At 43.8% G+C, this 13,554-nt stretch overlaps 1 protein-coding gene across 1 annotated transcript; it reads right to left on the bottom strand.

Moving 5' to 3' along the window:
- Positions 1-1,317: 1,317 nt before the first annotated feature.
- Positions 1,318-12,703, bottom strand: abcb9 (ATP-binding cassette, sub-family B (MDR/TAP), member 9). The gene is made up of 12 exons (XM_021606367.2): positions 12,516-12,703; positions 10,607-11,346; positions 9,411-9,525; positions 9,081-9,211; positions 7,421-7,626; positions 6,962-7,159; positions 6,581-6,709; positions 6,243-6,431; positions 4,907-5,080; positions 4,500-4,659; positions 2,452-2,588; positions 1,318-1,983 (listed from the first exon to the last, which is right to left on the bottom strand). The coding sequence occupies exons 2-12, from the start codon at positions 11,292-11,294 to the stop codon at positions 1,747-1,749; spliced, it is 2,364 nt and encodes a 787-aa protein (XP_021462042.2). The 5' UTR covers positions 11,295-11,346; positions 12,516-12,703; the 3' UTR covers positions 1,318-1,746.
- Positions 12,704-13,554: the final 851 nt, after the last annotated feature.

Below are 13,554 nucleotides of genomic sequence, written 5' to 3'. Positions count from 1 at the left end.
TTCCTATTATTGTTTTGTACGTCATACAATCAATGATATTAACGATATTCATACACTGAACAAAAATATAAAAGCAACATGCAACAATTTCAAAGAGTTACATTTCATATAAGGAAATCATTCAATTGAAATATATGCATAAGGCCCTAATCTATGGACTGCAATTAATTAATTAGGCCCTAATCTACGGATTTCACATGACTGGGACAGATCTGCATCTGTTTTTCACAGATACTTTTCTGGTGTGACCACCATTTGCCTCATGTAGCACGACATATCTCCTTCACATAGAGTTAATCAGGCTGTTGATTGTGGCCTGGTGAATGTTAATGGTTGTGTGAAGTTGCTGGATATTGGCGGGAACTGGAGGATGCTGCCGTACAAGTCAATCCAGAGCATCCCAAACAAGCTCAATGGGTGACATGTCTGGTGAGTATGCAGGCCATGGAAGAACTGGGACATTTTCAGGAAATGTATACAGATCCTTGTGACATGAGGCCGTGCATTATCATGCTGAAACATGAGGTGATGACGCGGATGAATAGCACAACAATGGGTCTCAGGATCTCGTCACGGTATCTCTGTGCATCCAAATTGCCATCGATAAAATGCAATTGTGTTCGTTGTCCATAGCTTATGCTTGACCATATCATAACCCCACCACCACCAGGCACCACAATGTTATCAACAGCAAACCGCTCGCCAACACAACACCATACACACTGTCTGCCATCTGGCTGGTACAGTTGAAACCTGGATTCATCTGTGAAGAGTACACTTCTCCAGCGTGCCAGTGGCCATCGAAGGTGAGCATTTGCCCACTGAAGACCATTACGATGCCGAACTACCATCAGGTCAAGACCCTGGTGAAGTCTTGGGAAAGCACACAGACAGTTTGTGCAGAATTTCTTTGGTTGTGCAAACCCACAGTTTCATCAGCTGTCCGGATGGCTGGTCTCAGACGATCCTGCCGATGAAGAAGCCAGATGTGGATGTCCTGGGCTGGGGTGGTTACATGTGGTGTGCGGTTTAGGCCTGTTGGCTGTACTGCCAAATTCTCTAAAACAACATTGGAGGCGGCTTATCGTTGAGAAATTAATATTCAATTCTCTGACAACTTCCTGCACACTCCCTCAAAACCTGAGACATCTGTGGCATTGTGTTGTGTGACAAAACTGCACATTTATGGCCTTTTATTGTCCCCAGCACAAGGTGCACCTGTGTAATGATCATGCTGTTTAATCAGGTGCATGGATTATTTTAGCAAAGAAAAAATGTGTAAACACATTTTTAAATAAATTACTAGCTTACTGTACGTATAGGAAAATGTCTTGGATAATTTATTTCAGCTCATGAAACATGGGGCCAACACTTTACACTTTACATGTTGTGTTTATATTTTTGTTTAGTGTAATATCACCACTAGGATTAACTAATTAGCGTGTTGCTCATTCATGTCCAGAAGAACTGGTCAAATGACTACTCTTATTGATTATTCAATAACAAATATTCAAGGTTTTGAACACTGTCAAATAGACTTGAGTTGAATCTATTCAACCTCATGTGCAAATAAAACATCAAGGGTAATGTAATGCCTTGGTTTCGAGGCACTGCTCAGCAGTGCCAGTCAGTCAGTGTTAGCTACCAATAAAGCCCTAGGAACCTCTCTCAGTAGCGTGGTGTTCACATTTTGACTCGCTGGCACTGCTGCTATCATGTCCACTCTGCCTCCGCTGACTACCACCCTCAGATGTCCACCTCTGGAGGGTTAAGAACGGCCCCCGTCTCGATGCCCAGGACCTGCCTCTGTACCAGCTTGCAGTAGAGCCCCCCCTTGGCCATCAGTTGGCTGTGTGGTCCCTGCTCTACCACACAACCGCGGTTGATGACTATGATGTTGTCTGCCCTCTCCACTGTGCTGAGGCGGTGGGCGATCACCAGCACTGTGTGCTGACGCATGATGTTGTTCAGAGCCTGCTGGACCTGGGGAGAGAGAACAGAGAGAAGATCCTAAGCTACACTAAAAGTCAAATATGAGATAGCATTCAGAAAACGAGATAAAGTGCCATCAAATTAGAGACAACCGATAAAGAGAATATGTCAAAGATTAAATAATAATACTGACCTTTTTAAGCCAGCATAGTTACAATGCAGAGAGTTTGATTATACTAAAAAGGATTATCCAGGGTTAATAGTATCTAGTATAGTTGAAGACTTGGTCTGATTAAAAACAGCACAGAGGACACCAGCAGCTGAGAGTTATTATAATAACATTAGACTGCATTTAGTGAACTAGGTTATTGTCATGAAACTTGAGGAGCTGCATATTACAGAATATACAGTACATGCTTCCTCTCTAAATCCATACTGTATCTTTATCTATAATTCACGACTTGATCTTATTAAACCCAGATCACAGTCACAGAACACTGATTTAGCCTGTCTCCTTACAACATGTTCGCTCTCTGCATCCAGTGCACTGGTGGCCTCGTCCAGGATGAGAACATGTGGGTTGCGGATGAGTGCCCGTGCGATGGCCACCCGCTGCTTCTGCCCCCCTGACAACTGGGTGCCCTTCTCACCCACTCCTAAGAGAGGAACGAGGAACAATTTCATTGCGTTCGAGATCTTAAAATAGAAATGCAAAATCATATGCAAATAGTGAGGAGAGGCTATTATTTTGTGTAACTCAAAAATTATATGGCCAATGTTCATACAGTATGTTGCAGTAAACATAACATTTTGCAGTTTTTAGTTTGCTATTTTTTTAGATTCACTACTAGGACCCTTGGGGGTGCTTGGCCTATCCACAGGGGGTCCTTGAGAAGACTCAGGAGACCATAGGCTTACTGGTAAAATGCACATGATGGGGTACTTCAGATGTACTCTGGACATATCAAAATTCAGATTTTTTTAAAATTTTATTTTACCTTTATTTAACCAGGTAGGCAAGTTGAGAACAAGTTCTCATTTACAATTGCGACCTGGCCAAGATAAAGCAAAGCAGTTCGACAGATACAACAACACAGAGTTACACATGGAGTAAAACAAACATACAGTCAATAATAAAGTATAAACAAGTCTATATACAATGTGAGCAAATGAGGTGAGAAGGGAGGTAAAGGCAAAAAAGGCCTTGGTGGCAAGGTAAATACAATATAGCAAGTAAAACACTGGAATGGTAGTTTTGCAATGGAAGAATGTGCAAAGTAGAAATAAAAATAATGGGGTGCAAAGGAGCAAAATAAATAAATAAATTAAATACAGTTGGGAAAGAGGTAGTTGATAGGGCTAAATTATAGGTGGGCTATGTACAGGTGCAGTAATCTGTGAGCTGCTCTGACAGTTGGTGCTTAAAGCTAGTGAGGGAGATAAGTGTTTCCAGTTTCAGAGATTTTTGTAGTTCGTTCCAGTCATTGGCAGCAGAGAACTGGAAAGAGAGGCGGCCAAAGAAATAATTGGTTTTGGGGGTGACTAGAGAGATATACCTGCTGGAGCGTGTGCTACAGGTGGGAGATGCTATGGTGACCAGCGAGCTGAGATAAGGGGGGACTTTACCTAGCAGGGTCTTGTAGATGACATGGAGCCAGTGGGTTTGGCGACGAGTATGAAGCGAGGGCCAGCCAACGAGAGCGTACAGGTCGCAATGGTGGGTAGTATATGGGGCTTTGGTGACAAAACGGATTGCACTGTGATAGACTGCATCCAATTTGTTGAGTAGGGTATTGGAGGCTATTTTGTAAATTACATCGCCAAAGTCGAGGATTGGTAGGATGGTCAGTTTTACAAGGGTATGTTTGGCAGCATGAGTGAAGGATGCTTTGTTGTGAAATAGGAAGCCAATTCTAGATTTAACTTTGGATTGGAGATGTTTGATATGGGTCTGGAAGGAGAGTTTACAGTCTAACCAGACACCTAAGTATTTGTAGTTGTCCACGTATTCTAAGTCAGAGCCGTCCAGAGTAGTGATGTTGGACAGGCGGGTAGGTGCAGGTAGCGATCGGTTGAAGAGCATACATTTAGTTTTACTTGTATTTAAGAGCAATTGGAGGCCACGGAAGGAGAGTTGTATGGCATTGAAGCTTGCCTGGAGGGTTGTTAACACAGTGTCCAAAGAAGGGCCGGAAGTATACAGAATGGTGTCGTCTGCGTAGAGGTGGATCAGAGACTCACCAGCAGCAAGAGCGACCTCATTGATGTATACAGAGAAGAGAGTCGGTCCAAGAATTGAACCCTGTGGCACCCCCATAGAGACTGCCAGAGGTCCGGACAACAGACCCTCCGATTTGACACACTGAACTCTATCAGAGAAGTAGTTGGTGAACCAGGCGAGGCAATCATTTGAGAAACCAAGGCTGTTGAGTCTGCCGATGAGGATGTGGTGATTGACAGAGTCGAAAGCCTTGGCCAGATCAATGAATACGGCTGCACAGTAATGTTTCTTATAGTAACCAAAAAAGGTTGGTAACCATTAGTTTAGGCAATAGCATTAATGTCACCTGTGTTATAGCCGTTGGTTAGACCGGTGATGAAGTCGTGTGCGTTTGCCTCGGTGGCAGCCTGCACCACAGCCTCCATAGGGATGTCAGTCAGTCCATAGGTTATGTTCTGCTCTACAGAACGGGCGAACAGGACAGGCTCCTGGCCCACTAGTGCTACCTGCAACAACAACACAGAGAGAGGCTCAGTCTTTCTGCACAGGGATCTTTACCAGTCTTCATCTTAAAATGAATATTGATGCCCTCTGGTGGTTGAAAGGAATAAGCTATCTAGCACGAGACAGAATATTTCGATTTCATGGAAAACTTCTCAGGTAGACAGTGATTGTGATTTACCGCAGAGGCTTAGTTGTACACATTGTAAACAACGAGTTAAAATGCCAGAGGAGCAAATGTGGAGCACTGACCCGCGAGTGGAGGAAGCCATGCTGGTAGGTGTGCACCGGCCGGCCGTCCAGAAGCACCTGGCCTTGTTGTGGGGCGTAGAAGTTCTCTAAGAGACCCACACAGGAGCTCTTTCCACTGCCAGATGGTCCAACCAAGGCTGTCACCTCTCCAGGCCGCAACGTGAAGGATACACTCTGGAGAAGAAGAAGAAGATTAAGAAAAATGTAAAATCCCATTTCGCTGATATTTTTTATCTAAAGTGACTTTGTCGTGCGTCCATACATTTTTTACATATGGATGGTCCTGGGAATCAAACCCACTATCCTGGCATTGCAAGAGCCATGCTCTACCAACTGAGCTACAGAGGACCACCAAGAAGAAGACAAACCATCTGTTCATATATACCCAACCATCATGTCATAAGCATACATATATCATTAATATAAGTTTAGACATGATAAAAAGCACTGTTGTGAAACTGACTAATTGACGTGAGCACATTTTAGTATGTTTATAATCATAAAAGTAGCCTAGCAATAGTGATTAGCGTGTTATGCGTTAGATGGAATGATCTATGTGCAGTTGTATTTTGATAGAGGTAAAGTTCAAAAGAGATGGTAACCATCTCAGCTGCTCCCGTCTTTGAAACAAAAAGTTTCCATAAGGGTGAGATAGGAGCCATATGATTGTAAACTACTGCCCAATAACACTGTCTTATAGTTGTACTGTTTTATATCATTGTATCCTCTCAATATGTTTTGCGTCCTTATATTATGAATAGATTGCTTATTCACAGAAATAGCTCTTTGTGTATGAGGATAATTATCTATCGGACTGCGGCAGGCTGCAAGAATATGCACTCCCTAGACTTAAGGGTTCTCCTGACTGATAAGAAGACCGTGAGATGCGTGGAGGTGTAGCAAAGGTTCCAGATTTGAGCTGGTACGATAGCACCACATGCCTAGCCACAGAGATGAATTGTTCCTACACACAGAAGGGGGGTCTGTTTGGAAAGGGGGGCGGGGTTGAGGCCTAGTTGGAGGTCATAAATATATGTGCTTGTGACTTCATATCTTGTCTTTGCAGCTGTATGACCCAGTGTGGCGAATAAATCTTTTTCGGAGTACGACTGGGATTTGAACCAGAACTTAGAACCTAACAGTTCTGACATTGATCAATACAGTAGCTTCCTTGTATGATTGATAGTGTACTGGCTGGCTTTGCTGCATGGGGATGATATAAAAGCTTACTACTGGCATGAAACAATACAGAATTGCCTGACAACGTTGTTTCTGTCGATAGCTCCACTCATCAGTCTAGCTTTGAGCCCAAACCTAATGGTCAGCTGACACATACCTTTAGAATGTCTGTTTCGGGCCGTGTTGGGTAGGAAAACGTGACATCTTTAAACTCGACCAGTCCTTTGCAGGTGTCGGGGACCTCTTTCCCATCATGTTGGTGTTTGGGCTCCCTGTCGATATACTCAAACACCTTCTCAGCTGCTCCCACTCCCTGCATGAGACCTGTGTAGACCGATGCTATGCTCTGTAACACAAGTTATTCAAGACAGGGGACAAAGGATAATACAATTAGCTAGGTAGCTGTCTTACTTACGGTAATATAAGGTGGTTAAAGGGATAGGTTGTGATTGTCATGTGTACAGTTAGAGATGTATATGAATGAGTCAGAAATACCTCCAGGCACTCTCCTAGCTCCAGCTCATATATGACAAAAGATATCAGGGTGCCTCCACTCATCTGCTCAGTAATGACCAGGTGACCGCCGTAGAAGAGGATTGCCACTTGAAGAACAAGTTCTGAGATCTGGAGCAAGCGAGAAACACATTTGAATGTGCCCCACAACCAAGGTAAAGCGAGCAGATACAGTGGATGCAAAAACACAAGACATAAAACATGAGGGAGCTCCTTAACACTTTCTTTTATTTATTTAAGGGAGCTTTCTTTTATTTATTTAACTTGTATTTAACCAGTCAAGTCAGTGAAGAACAAGTTCTTCATCCTTATGTACATTGATGGTCTTACCGGCAGTAGCTACTGTACATTGGTGATACCTACACAACTGGACCACATGTAGAGGGCGTAGGCCAACGCTTGCTTCTTGTTCAGTTGAAACATGACATGCAGCCTGCCGTAGTAGGAATCAGCCTCCTGTTCCTCATTGGCAAAGCTGCGCACCGTCTTCATGGATGAAACAGTTTCCTCGGCCACCTGGTTAGCCTGAGCCAGGGCAGTCTGGACCTCTTTGGTCAATCTCTGATGATGAGAACCATGGAAAGTTTAACAAGTAAAATTGCAAACTAAATACTGTATGAATGAAGCTTTTAATAAACAAGTGTTCAAATGTATTACAATTTAATACATGGGCTGGGGTGAAGTGTCTATGTGTGTACGTGTGTGCGTGAGAGCTTGTGCATGTGTGGGTGTGCATGCTTGTGCGTGTGTGGGTGTGCATGCTTGTGCGTGTGTGGGTGTGCATGCTTGTGCGTGTGTGTATACAAGCAGCAGAGTGAATACCTTATAGTACTCCCCATACACATTGGAGATGACGGCGATGAAGGGGAATCCCATGATGGTGACCAGAGTCAGCTTCCAGGACATCCCGAACATGAAGATGAAGAAACCTATGCCCTTAACCATACTCCTCAGGAACATGTTGACGTTTTGAGAGATCAGGTCACTGACTTGAGTAGTGTCAGAGGTCAGGCGAGAGGTGATGTCACCTGCAGGACAAACATTTTTTTTTTGTGTATTTTTTCCAAACTCTTTCTGAATTATTTTCATTATTTAATGACAGGTTAGGAGCAGAAATATGAAGGCAGAGTAGAGGGAGAAATGTGAAGGGCTTTTGGGCATTTGGGGATCAGACTCCGAGCTTAGGAGAAAAGCTTTTACACTATAACACTTAAACCCCACAGGCTTTAACATAGTGTTGGGGCAAAATGGTTCTGTTACAGTCTAATGTTATGTAAAGACTTGAGTTGAATACTGTAAGAACTGGTTAGAACCTGTTCTTGTTTGTACAAAGCTTTAATAAAGTGGAGCCAAGTACCCCTTATCTCTCATTTAGCCTGGACTTCCTGACGGGCTGCCCCAGGTGGTGAGGGTAGGTAACAATACATCCACCATGCTGATCCTCAACACAGGGGTGCGTGCTCAGTCCCCTCCTGTACTCCCTATTCACCCATGACTGCACGGCCGGGCATGACTCCTACACCATCATTAAGTTTGCAGAAGACACAACAGTGGTAGTAGGCCTGATCACCGACAATGACGAGACAGCCTATAGGGAGGAGGTCAGAGGCCTGGACGTGTGGTGCCAGGACAACAACCTCTCCCTCAACGTGATCAAGACAAAGGATATGATTGTGGACTACAAGAAAAAGAGGACCGAGCATGCCCTCATTCTCATCGATGGGGCACGACAAAACCTATTCCCCCTCAGGACAGTAAAGATTTGGAAAGGGTCATCAGATCCTCAAAAGGTTCTACAGCTGCACTATCGAGAGCATCCTGACTGCTGGATCACTGACTGGTATGGAAAATGCTCTGCCTCCAACCGCAAGGCACTACAGAGTGTAGTGCGAACGGCCCAGTACATCACTGGGGCCAAGCTTCCTGCCATCCAGGACCTCTATACCAGGCGGTGTAAGAGGAAGGCTCTAAAAACTGTCGAAGACTTCAGCCACCCTAGTCATAGACTGTTCTCTCTGCTACCACACGGCAAGCGGTACCGGAGCGCCAAGTCTAGGTCCAAGAGGCTTCGAAACAGCTTCTACCCCCAAGCCATAAGACTCCTGAACACCTAATCAAATGGCTCTCCAGACTATTTGCATTGTCCCCCCCCCCCTCTCCCTCCCCCCTCTTTTACACCGCTGTACTCTCTGTTGTTATCATCTATGCATAGTCACAATAATAACTCTACCTACATGTACATATTACCTCAACTAACCGGTGCTCCCGCACATTGACTCTGTACCGGTACTCCCCTGTATATTGTCTCGCTATTGTTATTTTACAGCTGCTCTGTAATTATTAGTTGCTTTTATTTCATATTATTATCCATATTCTTTTTAACTGCATTGTTGAGAAAATTTGATTTGCTTGATTTGATTTAATCAGAGGAAGAAGGGAAAAGCATGAAGGGAAGGAATAAAGAGAAATCTTGAGAGCTCACCTGTGTGGTTAGAGTCAAAGAAGCCCACCTCCTGACGCATCAGAGATCTGAAGAGAAGATTTCGCAGGCGAAGATTCAGTCTGGCAAAGGTTAGATTAAAGAGGCCACCTCGTACTCCAATAGCTATAGAGCTAAGGAGAGACGCAAGAAATGAAACGCAGTCAGAGATACATTATACGCCACAAACACACAAGATCAATGTATATATTGTTGAATCCATAATAGATATGCAGCATGTGCAAGACATCAAAGAAGATATGGCACACAACAAGGACAACCAGTTAACAAAACACACGCCTTGTGATCACTGTTCACTTCAGCATGGCTTACCTGACTAAGGCCAACACTGTGAGAGTGATCAGGGGCTTGGTGAAGTACTCCATACTCTTGTGAATAACAATGCCATCTATAGCCTGCCCAGTGTAGTAGGGGATGAAGGCCTCACCTATAAAGTGGATAACATAGTACCATTAAATGTTATGAAAAATAATAAGCACAATTGTGTAAAATAGAAATACAGTTAAATGTATAGATATATTTTGATTTGTCTATAATGAAATGAAATGAGTAGGGTAGAGTATTTTTTTATTTAACCTTTATTTAACTAGGTAAGTCAATTAAGAACAAATTCTTATTTACAATGACGGTCTACCGGGCCAAACCCGGACGACGCTGGGCAAATTGTGATACAGCCTGGATTCAAACCAGGGACTGTAGTGATGCCTCTTGCACTGAGATGCAGTGCCTTAGACCACTGTGCCCCTCAGGAACCCCATCATGCTTTATTCATGGTACATGAGTCATTAATGTAATTTGTCACTCCTATAATTAAGCAATAAGGCCTGATGGGGTGTGGTATATGGCCAATATACCATAGCTAAGGGCTGTTCTTATGCACAACGCAATGCGGAGTTCCTGGACACAGCCCCTTAGCCGTGGTATATTGGCCATATATCACAAACCCCTGAGGTGCCTTATTGATATTTTAAACTGATTACCAACATAATTAGGGCAGTAAAAAATAAATGTTTTGTCATACGTGTGGTATACGGTCTGATATACAACGTCTATCAGCCAATCAGCATTCAGGGCTCAAATCACCCAGTTTATAATGAGTAGTAGAGCAACCTTGCAACCCTGAATGCAATACCATGCTGCTATGAGTTCAGTAATAAAGTCTTAAATACAAATGCATGGGATCCAAACAGAACTTCCAAGAGGCTGGTTATGTTTCTTTATTACACATCTTCTGTGTAACTATCTCATGCAACACTGTGTAATATGCCAGCGTCACATTGGTGATGATCTCTACATTAATCAACTTGACTTGTCATCTGTTGGGCCCACGAGTTCTTCCCGACCATGGCCAGGCCAAATAACTGATATGACCTGACCAGGGAAATCCTCAGTTCCCTAGTTATTGTCTGTACCTAGAGCCCTGCGTTGTTCCTGGTCAGGTCATGTGTTCAGGAAAAACGCAGGGCCCTAGTCGTCTGTGCATTGTAATTAAACAAGTTGCCACTTACACACAGCAGAGATGAGGAGGAAGAGGAAGGCTACAGAGAGCAGCCCAGCGTATTTACTGCAGTAGGACAGCAGACGCCCCAGTGTGGCCCCTGAGTTCTTCTGGTCCTCTGTTCCTTTCCTGCTCGCCCTACTCCTCTTCTTCTCCCCATGCTTCTGCTGCTCATCCACCTCCTCAGTGCCATTCTCTCCTGCTGCCTCCACTAGCCTCTCAGTCTCCTCACAGACACTTCCTCCACCATCTCCCTCTCCGTCAGTCACAGTGTTAGGAGCCCTTCCCAGGAGTCTCCAGAGGAGCACGGTCCCCAGCACTGACACACAGGTCCAGGAAAACAGACTGAGGAACCAGGGTTGGTGAGCCAGATCGCCCTGCTCCGAGAGCATCAGGAGCTTAGCTAAGGCGTAGGTGCTGACGGTCAGGCAAATTAGGAGAGTCAGGGTCCCCAGGGCAGAGACCCTGCATGGGCCGTCCACTCTGTTCCATAACACCCCTATGGAGGCCCCAAGCAGAAGGCAGACTCTGACCAGCATAGTCCCCCAGAGGTCCAGGACGGAGTGGAGAATGTCAAAGTTCTGCACATCCTCTGTGAATATTGCAGTCTGGCAACCATGTAAGTAGAGGACAGTGGTGACAATAACATCCACCAGGATAAATAACAAGATACAGCTCACCACTACTATGACCCCCATTACGTTTCAGTCTATCCGTGGAGAGATAGTGTCCTGTGAAGAATGAACAAGTCTGGGAGGAAACAAGAATACAAAAAGCTAAAACTGTAGCCTATTGTTTTGTTTTAATATTGTTGCTATTACAATACATTTATAGGCTATTACAATTTTATGACGTTTTTTTTCGAACAAGTGTTTTGAATTCAACCCAAATGGAAGTTCACCGAACTACACTGAACAAAAATATTAATGCAACATGTAAAGTGCTGGTCCCATGTTTCATATGCTGAAATAAAAATCCCATAAATGTTCCATACGCACAAGAAGCTTTTTTCTCTCAAATTTGGCGCACAAATTTGTTTACATCCCTGTTAGTGAGCATTTCTCATTTGCCAAGATAATCCATCCATCTGATAGGGGCAACAGGTAGCCTAGTGGTTGGACTAGTAACCGAAAGGTTGCAAGATTGAATCGCCGAGCTGACAAGGTAAAAATCTGTCGTTCTGCCCCTGAACAAGGCAATTAACCCACTGGCTGTCATTGAAAATAAGATTTAGTTCTTAACTGACCTGCCTCGCTAAATAAAGAGCATAATCATTACACAGGTGCACCTTGTGCTGGGGACAATAAAAGGCCACTCTAAAATGTGCAGTTTTGTCACATGCCACAGATGTCTCAAAGTTTGTGGGAGCATGCAATTGGCATGCTGACTGCAGGAATATCCACCAGAGCTGTTGCCAGAGAATTTCATGTTAATTTCTCTATCATAAGCCACCTCCTATGTGAATTGTGCAGTATGTCCAACCTGCCTCACAACCACAGACCACATGTATGGCATCATGTGGCTTATGGTTTGCTGATGTCAACATTGTGAACAGAGTGCCTCATGGTGACAGTGGGGTTATGGTATGGGCAGGCAGGCATAAACTAGAGACACAATATCGATGACAATTTGAATGCACAGAAATACCGTGACTAACTCCTTAGGCCCATAGTGAGGCCCATTTTAAAGGTATCTGTGCATATCTGTATTGCCAGTTATGTGCAATCCCCAGGTAAGGGCCTAATGAATTTATTAAAATTGACGGATGTCCTCATATGAACTGTAACTCAGTAAAATCTTTGAAATTGTTGCATGTTGCATTTATATTTTGTTCAGTATAAATGCCTACCGTGATCCATGATCACAAATGCACCCGTGACATCAGGTTTCGACAAGGTTACTGTATCACATTGACCTACCGTGCGGCGCTCTTATCTCCTCTCGGATATTCGATCACTTTCCTTGATACAGTAATTTATTATATTTTAGGCGACATGGCCGTCTCGCCACTATGTCGCATTCTGAGTTCATATCGATTTGCACTTAAGCTGCACTGGTGATCCTTTATGCAATGTATATGGAAACCGGTAATATAAATGGTGTGCGAGGCTCCTCCTACAAGATCATCCCAGGACGGAACTGGCGATGCTATCCAGAGCCGGTATTTCAGAGTCCTTCTGACACAGTGCTCCCTGCGCTACATCACGTGAGTCTCGTCAACCGGACTAAATAGCCAGAGCCATGCAGTGTATTATTATGAGGTTTATTCAAAGAGTCTCAGAGATTGTGTGTGTGTTTTGTGTGTAAGACAGATCATTTGGACAAACATAGGAGAACTGATGTATTTACTTATTACAATGTGCATTAAGTGACTCATAACTTCCATGTGAAAGTCATATTTATCACTTTAGGGGTACCGAGTCTGTTAAGACTTTGTTGTGTGGTGATGTCCCTATTCAAAGATTATTCAGTAGAATGTGGGGCCTATGGGGAATTTTGAATCCATGCACAGCAATACACTTTTAAGCCATCATTTGGTATGGACCCAAACCAATGAATAACATTTCTTCCCTAAAGCAGAGCTGAAATTCAAAGTATTCATGAATGACTGATTGTGGATATGAAGTATCCCAAGTGTGGGCCCCCCAAAAACTGATGCTGGCTCCAAGTGCACTGCTCCATGACATTAATGCGACTTCATATCCGATTTTGAACAGAGGTGGATTCTACATTATCTAGTGTAAAAGTATTAATTTCGTTCACCTCTTGCTGAAAACAAATGGCCTTTAGCACCTACAGGCATCACAATAGCAATGACAAGACCACAAATCCACCAGGCACTGCTAGAGAGATCCTATGTATTTGGACACGTGACCAACCCAATAATTCATCAATATTTTTGGTCAGGATTCTTGATGTTGGTTGCCTTTATGTTTGCCAATCTTCTCTCAGAGGTGA

Source organism: Oncorhynchus mykiss, chromosome 6 (assembly GCF_013265735.2).
Source record: "Oncorhynchus mykiss isolate Arlee chromosome 6, USDA_OmykA_1.1, whole genome shotgun sequence".
Taxonomy (NCBI): domain Eukaryota; kingdom Metazoa; phylum Chordata; class Actinopteri; order Salmoniformes; family Salmonidae; genus Oncorhynchus; species Oncorhynchus mykiss.
The sequence above is the reverse complement of the archived record's forward strand: the minus strand, read 5'-3'. Positions and strand labels throughout refer to the sequence as shown.

Bases quoted from the DNA above. Each gene is read 5' to 3' on its own strand.
- abcb9 (XM_021606367.2), bottom strand. From the start codon at position 11,294: ATGGGGGTCATAGTAGTGGTGAGCTGTATCTTGTTATTTATCCTGGTG. The intron at 4,660-4,906 runs GTCAGTGCTCCA...TTGTTGTTGCAG, and splicing joins ATGGCTTCCTCCACTCGCGG to GTAGCACTAGTGGGCCAGGA. The intron at 2,589-4,499 runs GTGACATTAATG...TTCCTCTCTTAG, and splicing joins AACCAACGGCTATAACACAG to GAGTGGGTGAGAAGGGCACC.